The sequence below is a fragment of the Fistularia commersonii genome, chromosome 8 (genome assembly GCF_037954325.1).
Source record: "Fistularia commersonii isolate RoL2024-O1a breed Wild chromosome 8, RoL_Fcom_v1.0, whole genome shotgun sequence".
In the NCBI taxonomy this organism is placed as follows: domain Eukaryota; kingdom Metazoa; phylum Chordata; class Actinopteri; order Syngnathiformes; family Fistulariidae; genus Fistularia; species Fistularia commersonii.
Window position 1 is genome coordinate 12,309,453 of NC_141291.1, and position 13,467 is coordinate 12,322,919.

At 39.3% G+C, this 13,467-nt stretch overlaps 1 protein-coding gene across 4 annotated transcripts in view; it reads right to left on the reverse strand.

The window, feature by feature from the left end:
- The window catches only part of sema5a (sema domain, seven thrombospondin repeats (type 1 and type 1-like), transmembrane domain (TM) and short cytoplasmic domain, (semaphorin) 5A), a 117,869-nt gene that overhangs the window by 74,149 nt on the left and 30,253 nt on the right, over nt 1-13,467 (reverse strand). For all 4 annotated transcript variants that reach the window (XR_015106530.1, XM_086151216.1, XM_086151214.1 and 1 more), the window contains exons 2-3: nt 10,779-10,984; nt 1,620-1,719 (exon numbers count right to left, since the gene is read on the reverse strand). Coding sequence is in view for 3 of the 4 variants with exons in the window: in XM_086151216.1 (XP_086007342.1) it covers nt 1,620-1,719; nt 10,779-10,926 (248 nt within the window). In the remaining variant the exon portion in view is untranslated. The remainder of the gene's footprint in view (nt 1-1,619; nt 1,720-10,778; nt 10,985-13,467) is intronic.

The window sequence follows — 13,467 nt, forward strand, 5'->3', positions numbered from 1 at the left end:
AATTCTGGCAGTAAATCAAATCTATTTAGTATTATACAAATACCAAAAATGACTGATTATGCTTCTCCAATATGTGATTATATTATATCATATTATATTATATTATATTATATTATATTATATTATATTATATTTTTCTATCAAGTTTTTTGGGGCCACTTAAATAAAACACATTAATGACCACGAGATTAAATCAGAGCTCAACATTTTATTTTTTTAAATCAGATTTCAATTACTCATAATCACTGCTGTGGATGCTGCCTGTGTGCAATTCACATTGCTGTAATAGATAAACAAAACCCCACTGGGATTTTGAATGATTGGTTTCACTTTAAATGGCTCAGCTGACAAATCCAGAGATCAGAATGTTACTTACGAATATGAGCTACCACAGACAAGCCAGGGATGCTGGTAAAGTGAGCCAGAACAGAAAGCCAAAAGCACAATTTAGACCCCGGGATAACTACAGAACCGAGGAAGAGCCTGCAGCTAAAAGGTGATGGTGTAATGAGAGGCAACTGACTGACGACACTCAATCCATATCACATAAAATAATGCAGACTAAAAAACTGTTTTGATAAACAAAAATTGACATGCTAACAATGTGATTAAGAATTATAATCCAGACATTAATTGGGATTGAGAAATCCCTTATCTGTCATGATAGCCTGCTAGATAATACATACCAATTTTATTTATATCTTACTTATATACACATGCTTGTCATGTGTGCTTTACGTTAAATTCCCCCTTTGGCACATTAATACATGGCAACTTGCTTTATCATTCATAAAGTATATTGAAGGGGAAACAACCAGCAACAATAAAGGTTTCACTATTTTGCTTACAGACACTTCAGTTTGGACTCCAGGACCATTAAATCTCCAAATACTACAATCCTGGTCTTATTTAAAATGATAATATATTCACCTATTAGACTTTATTCTGCCGTTTTCCGCATACACGCTCCTCATTTGAGTTTTCCATCTTAGTTCTAAGGGCGCATTAGTAAACTCCCTGGGCTCACTTGTTTGTTTTGTTGTTCTCCTTCCTGTTGGCTTCATTGTTATCTCCTGTTCATGCTGTAGTGTTTCTTTATATTGACAACTTAGCCATTAAGGGAAGTGCAATGCACACTTAATCTGGATTCAGTAAGACGTTCAATACTCTGCTATGTACACCTATTTCTTATGTGCATACAACACATGCATAAAAATACATTCAGACAAGCTTTAGCTTCACACACTCCCGTTACACACACACACACATAAACACACACGCGCACACACACACACATACACACGCACGCACGTACACACACACACACGCAAGCACGCACACACACACGCAAGTACGCACACACAAAGACAAGGAAAATGGAATTGGTGGGATCAGAAATGTGTTTTCATCAATATTTTACCCTTTTACCCTTTTTGTTGAAGGATGCCAAACATTTCTCATTTAGAGTATTGAAAACATTACACAAAAAGATAAATGCCTGTCAATAACTACAGAGAAAACAAAGAAGGTGGCTGAACTGAGGACAAATTGAATGAGGAGACAGATACAAAGACAATAGAAGGAGAGATTGGGGAAAAAAAAAGTCAGATTTGGTTTACCTGGCACCAACAATCAATTCGTTCTGGCCTGGGTCAAAGGTCAGTTGAGAGTAATCCACCGTGCCCTCTGCCTTGAACCTGAAGATCCACGGCTCCATCTCTGCCAACAACACCACAGGACACACAAAGAATTAACCAATCAGAGAAGAGAACAGAAAACCGCAGGTGACAGCAGTGCTGATGAATACGCTGTGTTAAAAGGGTCGATGTAATTACTCTTACGACACTCAAAGTGTGGCATCTTTATAACAACACAAACCTGTTCTCTTGTATATCATTAGATTTCTCTGAGATTCTTGTGAAATTAGTCTATTTTAACCACAGCTGACATACTTCGATTTAATCTTAACTGAATCACGAAAGCTCAAAAGCAAAACTTAGTCTTATTCAGTGAAGGGAAAGCCAAAGTTTAGATGACCAACTCAGATCGGAATAAGAAATTAGGAAAGGAAGCTGCAATTGCATAGGTGTCCCCAGTGATACGGCAAACCTTTAGTAGCACATATTGCTGTAAATTGAATTGAGTGAGATGTACATGTCATTTTTCTGCAAAGAAGGGAATAAGAGACAAGTATCTTTTTCTTTTTCCTCTTGTACTTCATCTGCTTTTTACTTTTATTAGCATAAATTATAACTTGTGTTTTCTCCCTTTCTATCTTGAAAAAGGTTATTTTTTCTTCCATACGACTCATCTTCTGCTTTATGTCAACACTGTAAATACAACGGAACCATTTGGTTTAATTCGTCACAAAGTTTATATTTTATACCACATTCGGTTATAACACACACTTGCCACACAAACCTGGTGGACTGGCCCTCTCCTGGTATAAAGAACAGGATTATTTAGAGTGTCTTTTGGCTGACGAAGTCCTTCACTCTGAATCAGATACTGCAGAGCACATCCGAGTCCATTAGCGCTCAAGTTTCTGAGTGTCCTTGATTTAAATATCGAGACAACGAGGAACCTGAGAGGATCTGTTTTTATTATTCTACAGGTATTTAAATGTAGATGTCCTGCATATTTTCTATAAACATGGTCATAGCTGTTGATTGAGATATCCTTTGAAAAATATTCTCTGCTTGAATCATGCAAAACCCCTGAGCCGATCACCAACTGACACGGTATTATTCCTGGTGAACATATGTACTTTTTATAAGGAAAGGGCAAAGAGATATCTCAGAGTCAGACAGACACTGACACATTATCCACAGCATGCCTGTGCCATGGCGCCCGGACCATTAACCCCTGACCAATCGAATCACAGGCCCCAGCGAGGTTGCTGAGCAGTGAGGACGGCCTGTCTACTGTCTGGTTACCCGATAGGTTTAGCTTAGGGTAGTCTATCAGTCATTGAGGTGGCATGTGTTCTACATTGTTCATCAAGTACTTTATCCTCAGCCATTATAAATCATTGCAGTACAAGCGTATACACTGGTGGGATTATGCTTCAAAGATCCATTACCATAAACGGGACACATAGCTAGAAATTAGCACATGTGAGATTAATATTGAGTGAGGTCCCAAAACTCCATCAAGGCAGAGTTTTCAAATTATTTGAAGTCATTCACCACCACTAAAAGTGAACTAAAAGTTTCTAAGGGACATTTTTAATTTACCAGGGAGCTCTCCATCAGGGCCAGAATAGAGTGAGGAGACAATTTGAATATCCTCCTCGAAAAACACATTATCTGTTTCTTCAGGCACACCTGTCAGCATTTCAAATGAAAGCACACTCTCCCTCAATGTCATCAAAACCCAGTACAAGTATGTTTTGGTGAAAAACGTGGGATCTCTGAGTGATTCTAAACAAAGACAAACAGAGCCAGAGACAGGAGCTTCCATCAAACATTTGCCTTCTCTCGTGCACATAAGGGGACCAAACTCTGTCACTGCAAACGGAACAATGTCATCTGTGAGGCGGCAAGTCAGTGCCATCACAGCAAAGACATTCTTCCTCGCTCTCTATTAAGTCTCTGTCAATGAGCTGTAAAGAAAATGCATGGCGGAAAAGCCCTTTGTATCTGCTAATATATTCTCATTAGCTGTGCAGAAAGTAATATCTGGGAAGCTACAGTCATCTTCACCATGAAGATTCCCTTTTGCTTAACGGCTGCTGCTCTGCTTATTCAGGGGGGAGACACAAAGTTCTGCATGTGCCAATCCGTTCGCTGCATTGGGCTTGTTTTCCACGCCATCGAGAGGATCCCAGGCATACAAATGTAACTGTGACACCACCCGGGGGATGACGGAACTTGACAAACCCAGCTTCTACTCATAAATCTCCTTGACTCACCAGGGAAGGCATGCTAAGGGGGGGTGATGGAGTGTGTGTGTGTGCACGCATGCCTACGTGTGTGTGAAAAAGAATGAGAAAAGAGAGCGTATTTGTTGAGGGGTGCAAAGGGGAGCAAGAGGTTCTAATTGAACAACACCCACAGGATTTATAGCCTTTTGTGACGAGGCCAAGGACCATAAACATTTATAAGCACGGTGGATAGGGCCTCCCATGAATGAGAGTTAAACATATACAGGGACAAAAAGTCAAACTCAAGCTGGTTTAGCAGATCATAGGGCGGCCTGACTGCCGAGGCTGGGAGACACAAACCTGTGGAGCACACTTTGCAAGACGGTTAAGAGTCAACGAAGGGACTAATCATCCAAATGCATTGAACTCTGAACTTACATCTGATACTTATGTGTGTTTTGTGAGGTTGTAATAGCTAATTTTAAGGGTACCCTAGGGAGGTTTTATGACCCCGGATAGAGCCAACAAATCAAGCAAATCGTTAACACGGTAGAAACCTCGTGCTAATAAATATCTTTAAAACATTATTTAAAGACACAATTTCCCAACTCTCCAGTTCATAGACTGGTTTGTTGTTATATGGGTTCATATCTGCTGTATTTTAAATGCAAGTGATAATGTAATCACATTACAGCCATGGGTGTTGTACAGCAGCTGTGTAAATCAGGGGATTGACTGCAGATGAAATGAAGGCATAATCACATGTGTGCACACATACACACATGCAGAAACACATACATGGATTTGGTAAAAAATTCAGAGAACAGCCAGGGCGTGGGGCCAACACACACACACACACACACACACACACACACACACACACACACACACACACACACACACACACACACACACACACACACACACACACACAGAGGCCACCCTCCCCCAGTTTACTTCTTATCCCCTTAACCCCTGTCTCGCTCCTCCTCAAAATAGAACACCCCATCACTCATATCCTATTTGTCATTCCTCATTCTGACACAGAATTGACACAAAGACAAAAAAAGCAGGAGATATTTACACTAAGCAATGGAGGCCACACCAGTCTGCAGTTTGTGAATGCTCCCACTTTCTGCACCATGTTGCTACCACGCTTACAACAATGGCAACATGTGGAACCAATTCTGAAGCATGAATGGTTTTTGTGTGAGTGTTGCAAATAGAGTGTGGCGGCAGGCGCTTGCATAAATGAAGACTCCGTTCACTCTAAATACAGCTCTGTGGTAATGGGGAGTAGAAGAATTGCAACAATTTTAGACAAGTTGATGTGAGAAAACATTTAAGTGGTGCAGGCAAAAAAATAAACACCTGCACAGCTTGAGAAAGTCAAAGAAGGAGGAAAGGCCGTTACGACTTGTTGCAATGCACACAATGGTTGTGTCTATTATTTTCAGCAAGAGAAACAAGCACATTTCATAGCAGTAAGACCTACGTCCTGGACTGTAATGGTGAGACTTTGGCTGTAGGGCACTGAATGAATGAAACCAAACAAAGGCATATGACAGCAAAGCAACCTTTATATATGATGTACCCATGAGAGCTGAGTCTTCAGGTTCCAGGCGATGTTGCAGGAAAGATGACCTTACAATAAGATGACGCCAATTGCGGAACTCTTGAAAAACAAACAATTACAACATATACTGTATGTAAGGAAATACTGTTTGGGACTTTTGTTACTTGGGGGTATACAAAAAGTTCTATAAATCATAATATGTGGACAGATCCCTCTTCGTTCCATTGGCAGCCTGTCATCTATTTGAATGTAACAGGATAAAATAATGAACTCACAGATGAAGAGTTTCAAATTATTGTTTTGAAATGTAACTGACCTCCCATAATGCCCCTTCAATTTAAGATCTCGGGGAGTATCAAATTTAAAAAGATATTCCCAAGTGACCAATTAAAAGATCTATGATACTTATGCCAGCTCATTGCTCATATGATTGCATGGACTCCCTTTGTTTTTTTTTCTTTCCTGGACTCTCCCTTTTTCTTAAGATGTGTGATGAAAGCTGCACTCGGTCTGTGGCTGTAAAATAAGTGAACTAGTTCTCCTCAGAGATATGGCCTTCAGCTTGGGCTGCGAATGCATTGTTTATACTGCAGTTTATATCCTTTACAAATCTTTAATCTTACATCAAGGGAAACTTGTTAAACAGCGTTAATTAAAACAACATGACTCTGGGGTAGCGAGCTAAATTACCAATACCAATGCTTACTCAGTAAACCCAAAGCAAAAATATCTGTTTTAGTAGCTGGGGTGATGTCTTTCAATACCCCTTGTTGAATGGTTCCATAAATTACATACATTTACATCTGAACTCCCCTGAAGCTATATCGAGAACTGTTTTGTCAAGGCACTGCAAGTGTACCTTTTGACTAAACACTAAGCGCTTTGCTGTTGAACTGTGCAGTGTATTTTCTTTTGGGAACCCTATATTTCCAAAACCACCATACAAAACAGAAAGCTGTCTTTAGACTATAGCATCCTTACACCACACCAGCACTTCTGTCAGCCAAGTGTTGTGCCAAGTCAGAAAACCACTATTCCTAGTGGGGTCAAACCCATGTGAGGCACACCCTTCCAAGTCAGGCCACAATCACACAGAAAGAAAGGCTGTCACTTGAGCACTCAGACAGACCTTGACCTTGGCTGCTCGTCTTGGGTCTGTATAGTTAAAGTCTCTTTTCCCACTGAATCAGTTCAATGTTAGGTTTCTGTGAGCGCTTGTGTCTCAATAAACAAGTAAAAGCTCCAAAAGGTACTGTGACCTTAACACTAAATTACATTTTCCATCCTCTGTCAAAAGAAAGGCAACAAAATAAATCAATTGATTCAATTTCAATCAATCTAAGCAAGTCAAATGGAAATTACCATTTGTTGTTTCTAGAAATTGCCATACTGCTATTTACTGTACATATTCATTATTTAGCTTCCTTTGTTCAGGTTGTGGGGGATTTGGATACCCTGAGACAAAGACTGAGCCATGAAAGCCCTCTTCTTTTTCAAATCATTGTGTAAGTTTACAACCCCCGGCTGCAGAAGATAGCTTAATGTAAAGATCAAACTATGTCAACAACGTAGCTTAGCTCCAGCTTGTATACCAACAACGGAAATTATCATTCCATGACCACATATACATTTGGTGATTGGCTGTAACATTCGAGTCAAATTTATATCTGTGCATGACCGAAATGGTAAGGCTTGCCTCTGGGAGTCGACTGGGAGTACTGTTGTGTTGTAATTCACTGAGGTATATTTAATGTGTTTGTAGTCCTCCCAGCTTGTGTGAAGAGGAGCCATGGCAGCTGCATGCTGCACATTCTCTTCAACCAGGGATTACATTATATTTCTTGAAGCACAATGACTCACAGACGCGGAGGATAACAGGTTTAACAAGACATTTCTCTTTGCTCATATACTGTTTGTACATGTGACTTAACGTGCATGTGTTTTTGTGTCATTATATTCTTAATGACCCTTTTTTTTTCTTTTTTTTTAATTGAAAAACAACAAAAATCTTGAATTTGGAGGCCTTGGAAAATGAAAATGCTTTGCATAAAGCACAAGTTGGAGAAATTAAATATGCTTTAGTTGCACAAAAGCTATCACCGGAGAAGAGAATTCACTGGTTAAGCAGTTTTCATCTTTGTGAAACAATGACAATTTAAAGTTGCTCTGCAAAAGTTTTCACTTTAAATAGGAAGTTGAGTAAACACTGTATAGTGTTTACTCAACACATGAAAGAAATATCTTAATAAGGACAGTGATGACATATCAATAACACAACATAATGCTGTTGCGGTGAAAGCCAGTAATCCTACCATCCTAGATGTATCACTCAGAGTAATGAAAATGATGAATTAATAAATCAGAATAGTAAATAATCAATGTATTTTGATTAAAAGATGATTTGATAAGATGATTGTGAACTGGATGCATTAAGCAAAATATTCATTACAACTTAGATGAGTCTTGAAATTAATAATAAAAGTAATAAAATATTTGTTCTAAAAAACAAAGTGATAAATGGTGAATATATCTCTTGGTTGCCTTGACATTTTATTTGAAATTATGTTGCTTTAGTGCCTATTATTTGCCCTTCATTATTTCCAAAACCCAGACTGACATTTATCATTTAGAGGGATGAATGATGAGGAATAGAAATTAGACACCTTTTCAATCTTTTCTGTTACTTCCACCCCTGAGGCCAAGTGCCTTAAATGATACACAATATTTTAATGCTGCGAATGATAAAAGCTGAACGTAAAACTGAGGAAGCACGGCCCTATTTTTAATCAATCTCTTTTAAATTAATTAATTCACTTGATTTGTTACTCTGTTTTTCAATTCAAATTCGCACTTTTCCCCTTCACGTTTTTTTCTAGTGTTGTTACTTTCAACCTTAATAGCCAGGATACACCTATAATTACACCAAAATTGACATATACAATCATTGTACATGCAGGGTCTCCTCCCTTACGTACAGTGGCACTAATGACCTTCTCTGATAGACTCACATTGTGCTACAAATAGGACAGACAATGTTTGTAAATGAGTAAAAATGTCTTGTTATATAACCATAGTTGTATCTCATTGGTTCAATAACATTCTGATTATCCAGAAGTTCTTCCTCAAAGAACAATTAAACTTGAATTATTTATTCACATTAAGCTAGAGCCAAAATGGAAGTTTACCACTTTAATCAGTTGAAGTCTGTAGTCCGCTTTCTTTGTGGTCTGCAGAATATACAACACTGAGTTGAGTGTTTTTAGTCTTCATAAGCAACCATCCCTGAGATGACAGCAAGTCTGGCTTTCACAGTATCTGTACACTCTATCTTTATTTTTCCTTGTGTAGACTTTGCTAAATCTCTGTGATTGACAAGCTGACGGAGCTGAGCCTTGTCAATCATAACACAGCCATACATGCTCGACTTTGGGGAGGGTGTGGGTTAAAGATGACTTTTTTTATGAGTCAAAAACCTACATCATCAAATATCGAAGACAATTCAAAGATGGCAATTGAGACCACAAACTCAAAAAATATTTTCGATGCTCCTCCAACCCTGACAGGATATATTTCATTGTGAATTCAGCCTGAAATATCAGTGTGAGACTCAAAACATGAACTGCAAGTGAAAAGTTAACCAGGAGTCACCTGGGCTTATGGAGTCTCAACTCATCAATGATTTGAGACAGTCCTGCTCTCAGTTGTTCTCCTCCCCAAACTCACAGTCTTCTCTGTAATTCATGTTGTACAAATAAGTCACTTCGAAAAAGGAAAACAATACATGAAAGCACATTGCATTGTAAATAAACCGCTGGCAACAGGAGAAAATAACAACCCCATCAGTATATAAATTGAATGCTCAACGCCAAAGACGTGTCTGAGCACATGCCTTGTGCGATGCCAACTAAAGATTGCTTTGTCAATAGCATTAAAGCCAGCATTTTGTCCAATTTTTAATGCATCTCTTCGGTCATTTGAACAAAAATAGACAATATTTGTCACAGAACCTGAAGTATAGTTAGTGTTTTCTACCCATATTAAAGAAATGCTAGGGAAATCGTGCAGTGGCAGTGACTAGAACCCACTGAAGGTACAAATGTTATTTTAAACATCATCTTCAAAATCCCATCATCTCTTCCCCTTACATCTCTTCAAATAAAGCTATGATCACAGATCTTTTAGATTAAATAAATAAATAAACAAATAAATAAGTAAATAAAGGTCATTTTCTTTTGTCCTCTCCTGTACGGTAGGCTTTGGTGTAAGCAAACCATGCCTGATTGCTTACTGAAACATCGACCCTTTTATTAATGTTCTCTTTAATTCAACCAAAGCATTCAGTCAATAAAGCTTAATGGGCCATTCTGGTACATTGGAAAACACAAAGGCATTGACTATAGCTGAATCACGAGTCGGTGTGTGGTCCCTCTTGTACAGAGAGCATGAGCATAAGGTACGACAATTGTCGGGATAGCATTCGACTGCCCAGAAAGCTGAGCCAAGAAGGTCGGCAGAGGTGGTCTTATAAACAGAGAATGATTGGTTGCATGCATCTGGATCTGGCGCAGTGACCTTCACCTCTAAGTCAATATCCTCCAAGACACAAGGCAGTGTGATTATCTGACTGGGAAGTTATTTGACTGAAAAGCAGAGTCGGTGCTACTTTACAATCAGTGGACTGAATTGCACTGATCACAATGCATGCATTCATTCGTCAATGTAATTGATTTTATTTTAACTGTTTGAATAGAATGTTTAACAGAGGGTTTGAACAATAAATGTGATGCAGAACATGTTGAATATGAGAATTCGACAACCTCAAAATGAAGGCTGTGCATCAGTGAGCGATGACAGATAAAGACAGTGGGGGAGTAAAAGAAATGAGAAGAAAAGGAAGAAAGAAAAAAACAGTCAAAAATATGAGTAAAATGAGGAAAATGAATAAAAAAGAAAAAAGAGGATAGGGGCATTATCACAAATAATTTATCAAGAATCATCAGAGGACCCAGCACTTAAAAAGGAAAGATTGCTCTTTCTAGTCGCATTACCTTCCTAAAGAAGAAAGGCTTTTCTTGAGTCATCAGTTTGGTTACAACTGCATTTTTGCTGCACCGCTAAAAGAGCATTTATGTCTCCTAGCAACAGAAAAATGTTGATGCACTTGCAAAGAAACTAGCCTTATATGGTCTACGAAGAAGAAACAAAGGTATGGAGAAGAGGGTGGGGAATGAAAGGACATAGGCGGACAGATAATGATGCACTGAAAAACTAAGTGACAAAAACATAAAATGAACAAGAGCGCTCCCCTCAGTTGTATTCGTGGGTTCACATTTTTACCTGAGTGTGGGATGAGTGGATGCTCTGTCTTGTGACATGGTGATTCTGGCAGCAGCACTGGCCCTCTCCTACTGGCCACGTTCCCTGGCCGCAGGACCAGCATGCACTGCAGCAGCAGCAGTGCATGCTGGGTAACGGGGCGTCCCATGGGGACCTGGCTGACTTCTCCTCAGGCCTCAGCGGCCAAGAACATTGGAGAAAAACACCTAGAATGATAAAAGAAGAGACAAAGAGGAAATGACAAGTCTGGTTTAAAACAAAAGTTTATTTCACATTTGATTAAATCTAACTGCTGAATAGCCTCTGCTGCGCAGGAGCTCTGTACCATAACAATCTGCAAGGATCCACTGTGGGAGAGAGAGGGAGAGGCCAAAGGCACAGATTTGGAAAGGAAACCAGAGGGAGTTTTTGCAGAGAAACACACACCTCCTTACAGGCGCTGAGACCTCACACTTCCCACCTCTGACACCCATGAATCACACAAAGATCTGTGTTATGTCAAACACCTGAGTGTTTGTGTGAGAGTGAGGCTCATAAAAGTGACCCCAGGAGCTTACTGAATCTCTTGATAGGCTCGACATTTACAGAGTTCTTCTGTATCTCTGCTTGTTTTTTAGCCTCATTCTTCATGGAAACATGAACGCGTGTGTGTTTGTGTGTGAGAGAGTGAGAGAGACACTATACAAACCTATATTTAAAAAGCTGTGTTTCACTGTGGACTCTGAAGGTCAGTTAAATCCAACATTGTTTCCCAAAACAAATGATTTGGTGAAAGAAAAGGAAAGTCGGTTTCACAAATCAATTGTTTTTGTTTTGCAGGGGTTAATTGATGAACGGTGTAGACCATCTACAAGATTACTTTTTAATTATTAATGTAAAGCTATTACCAAGAATAATTCAGGGTGTGCTTAGAGGAATAAGCCCCCCCTGACAGTATACCTCATTTTGTGCAGCAGGGCAGTGGAGTGAAAAGATACTGGATATCCACGTTGTAATGCACCAGAGCGATCAGAATCGCTTTCAACATATTTTCACATCAGAAAGTGTCATCAGAAGCTGAATTTGTCAAGGATCTTTATTGTTGTTTGCATATGAACTGAGCTTTTCATCTGTTTTTCATGCCAGTGGGGAAAAAGAAATACAGCTCTTTGTAAATCAAGAGCATTTACAATCCTCCAATGCAGATTTGATTTTGTGTGAATTATGAATGCGCGTTTGCAAATAAGCAAAAAATATTACCGTTGTTTGTTGTAAGAAGACAAAAACATAAATAGCAAATGAGGGCTGGTGAATGTTTTCTTTCTGCAGACAAATATTGTCTCCTCTCTGAAGTGTGAAAATATGTTAGCGCAGACAAACGTATGACAGGTTTGAGACATTGTGAGGAGAACAAGGTCCTCTCAATGTCTACTCTGAAACAAAAACCCAAACACTGTCATTTTGGCTGTTTTATTTCATTTTCTTCTTGAATGGAAAGTAACCTCTACTGTAGGTGTGCACGGAATACAGGGCTTTTGACCTTGGGGAAATGGAAAGGATTCAAAGTCCACAATATGAAGCATGGGGGAGTGGGGAGATGTGGGGAGCTCTCCTTTACCCACAGTAATGTAAAACACCTGTCATCCACTGGGGGCGGTGGCAGTTGGGGGGTTCCAGTGGAGGGCAAGTGACAAGCGGCAGCAGTTGTCTCTTCCGTGTTATCGTCTGTTCACACCTCAGCCTCCCTACTCTCTGGCAGGTTCACTTTAGTCAAACTGTCACTTTACAAGTTGAAAGTTGGTTCCCCTCGCTTTTTAAGAGGTTTTGACAGACTTAAACTATGTTTCCACACCAAAATATTTTTACTTGTTTCCCTGATAGCTTCCAAGCAAGAGATTTATTTATTTTTTTCTAAAGAAGATAGTCACCACATTCACTCGCACCATTTCACAACATTTTGAGCCAAGTAAATAAAATCCAATAATACTATTCTATTTTTGGTGTGAATATGAGTGATATTTAATTCTACAGGGTTTGTGATTTACACATTTGCATGGAAAAACTCACGCATGAACACAATCGCACAAACAGCACACAGCACACAGCACACACACACACACACACACACACACACACACACACACACACACACACACACACACACACACACACACACACACACACACACACACACACACACACACAGGATTCATCTAGCAGGAGCAAGAGTGCAAGCCATTGAGTTAAGCTCTTAGTTGACCTCAGCCCTTCTATTACTGTCCTGCACATGACCTCCAGTCAGCCTTCACATACCTGAACACACACACACACACACACACACACACACACACACACACACACACACACACACACACACACGCAAACACAGTGGATATAGAGTATTGTTTTAATAATAATAGTAACATAATTCTCGCGGGTTTTCTCCATGTCTTTTTTTTTCGTATTGAGTACGCTCTCTGCAATCTTCATCACAGGGTTTACAATACATAATGTTCAAAATGCACATTTCTTTTTGATTAATTTTGATAGACTAACACAATATTTATAGTACAAAATAAACAAGCTGATTGTGTCAAATTGACCCTGTTCTGTTTTCATACCAGATCTGAAATTCAAATGACCTTCTATTGTGTTGGCCTTACCTCTCACATCTGGGGGCTCATTGGACTTCTTAAAATTACTCTGTGTT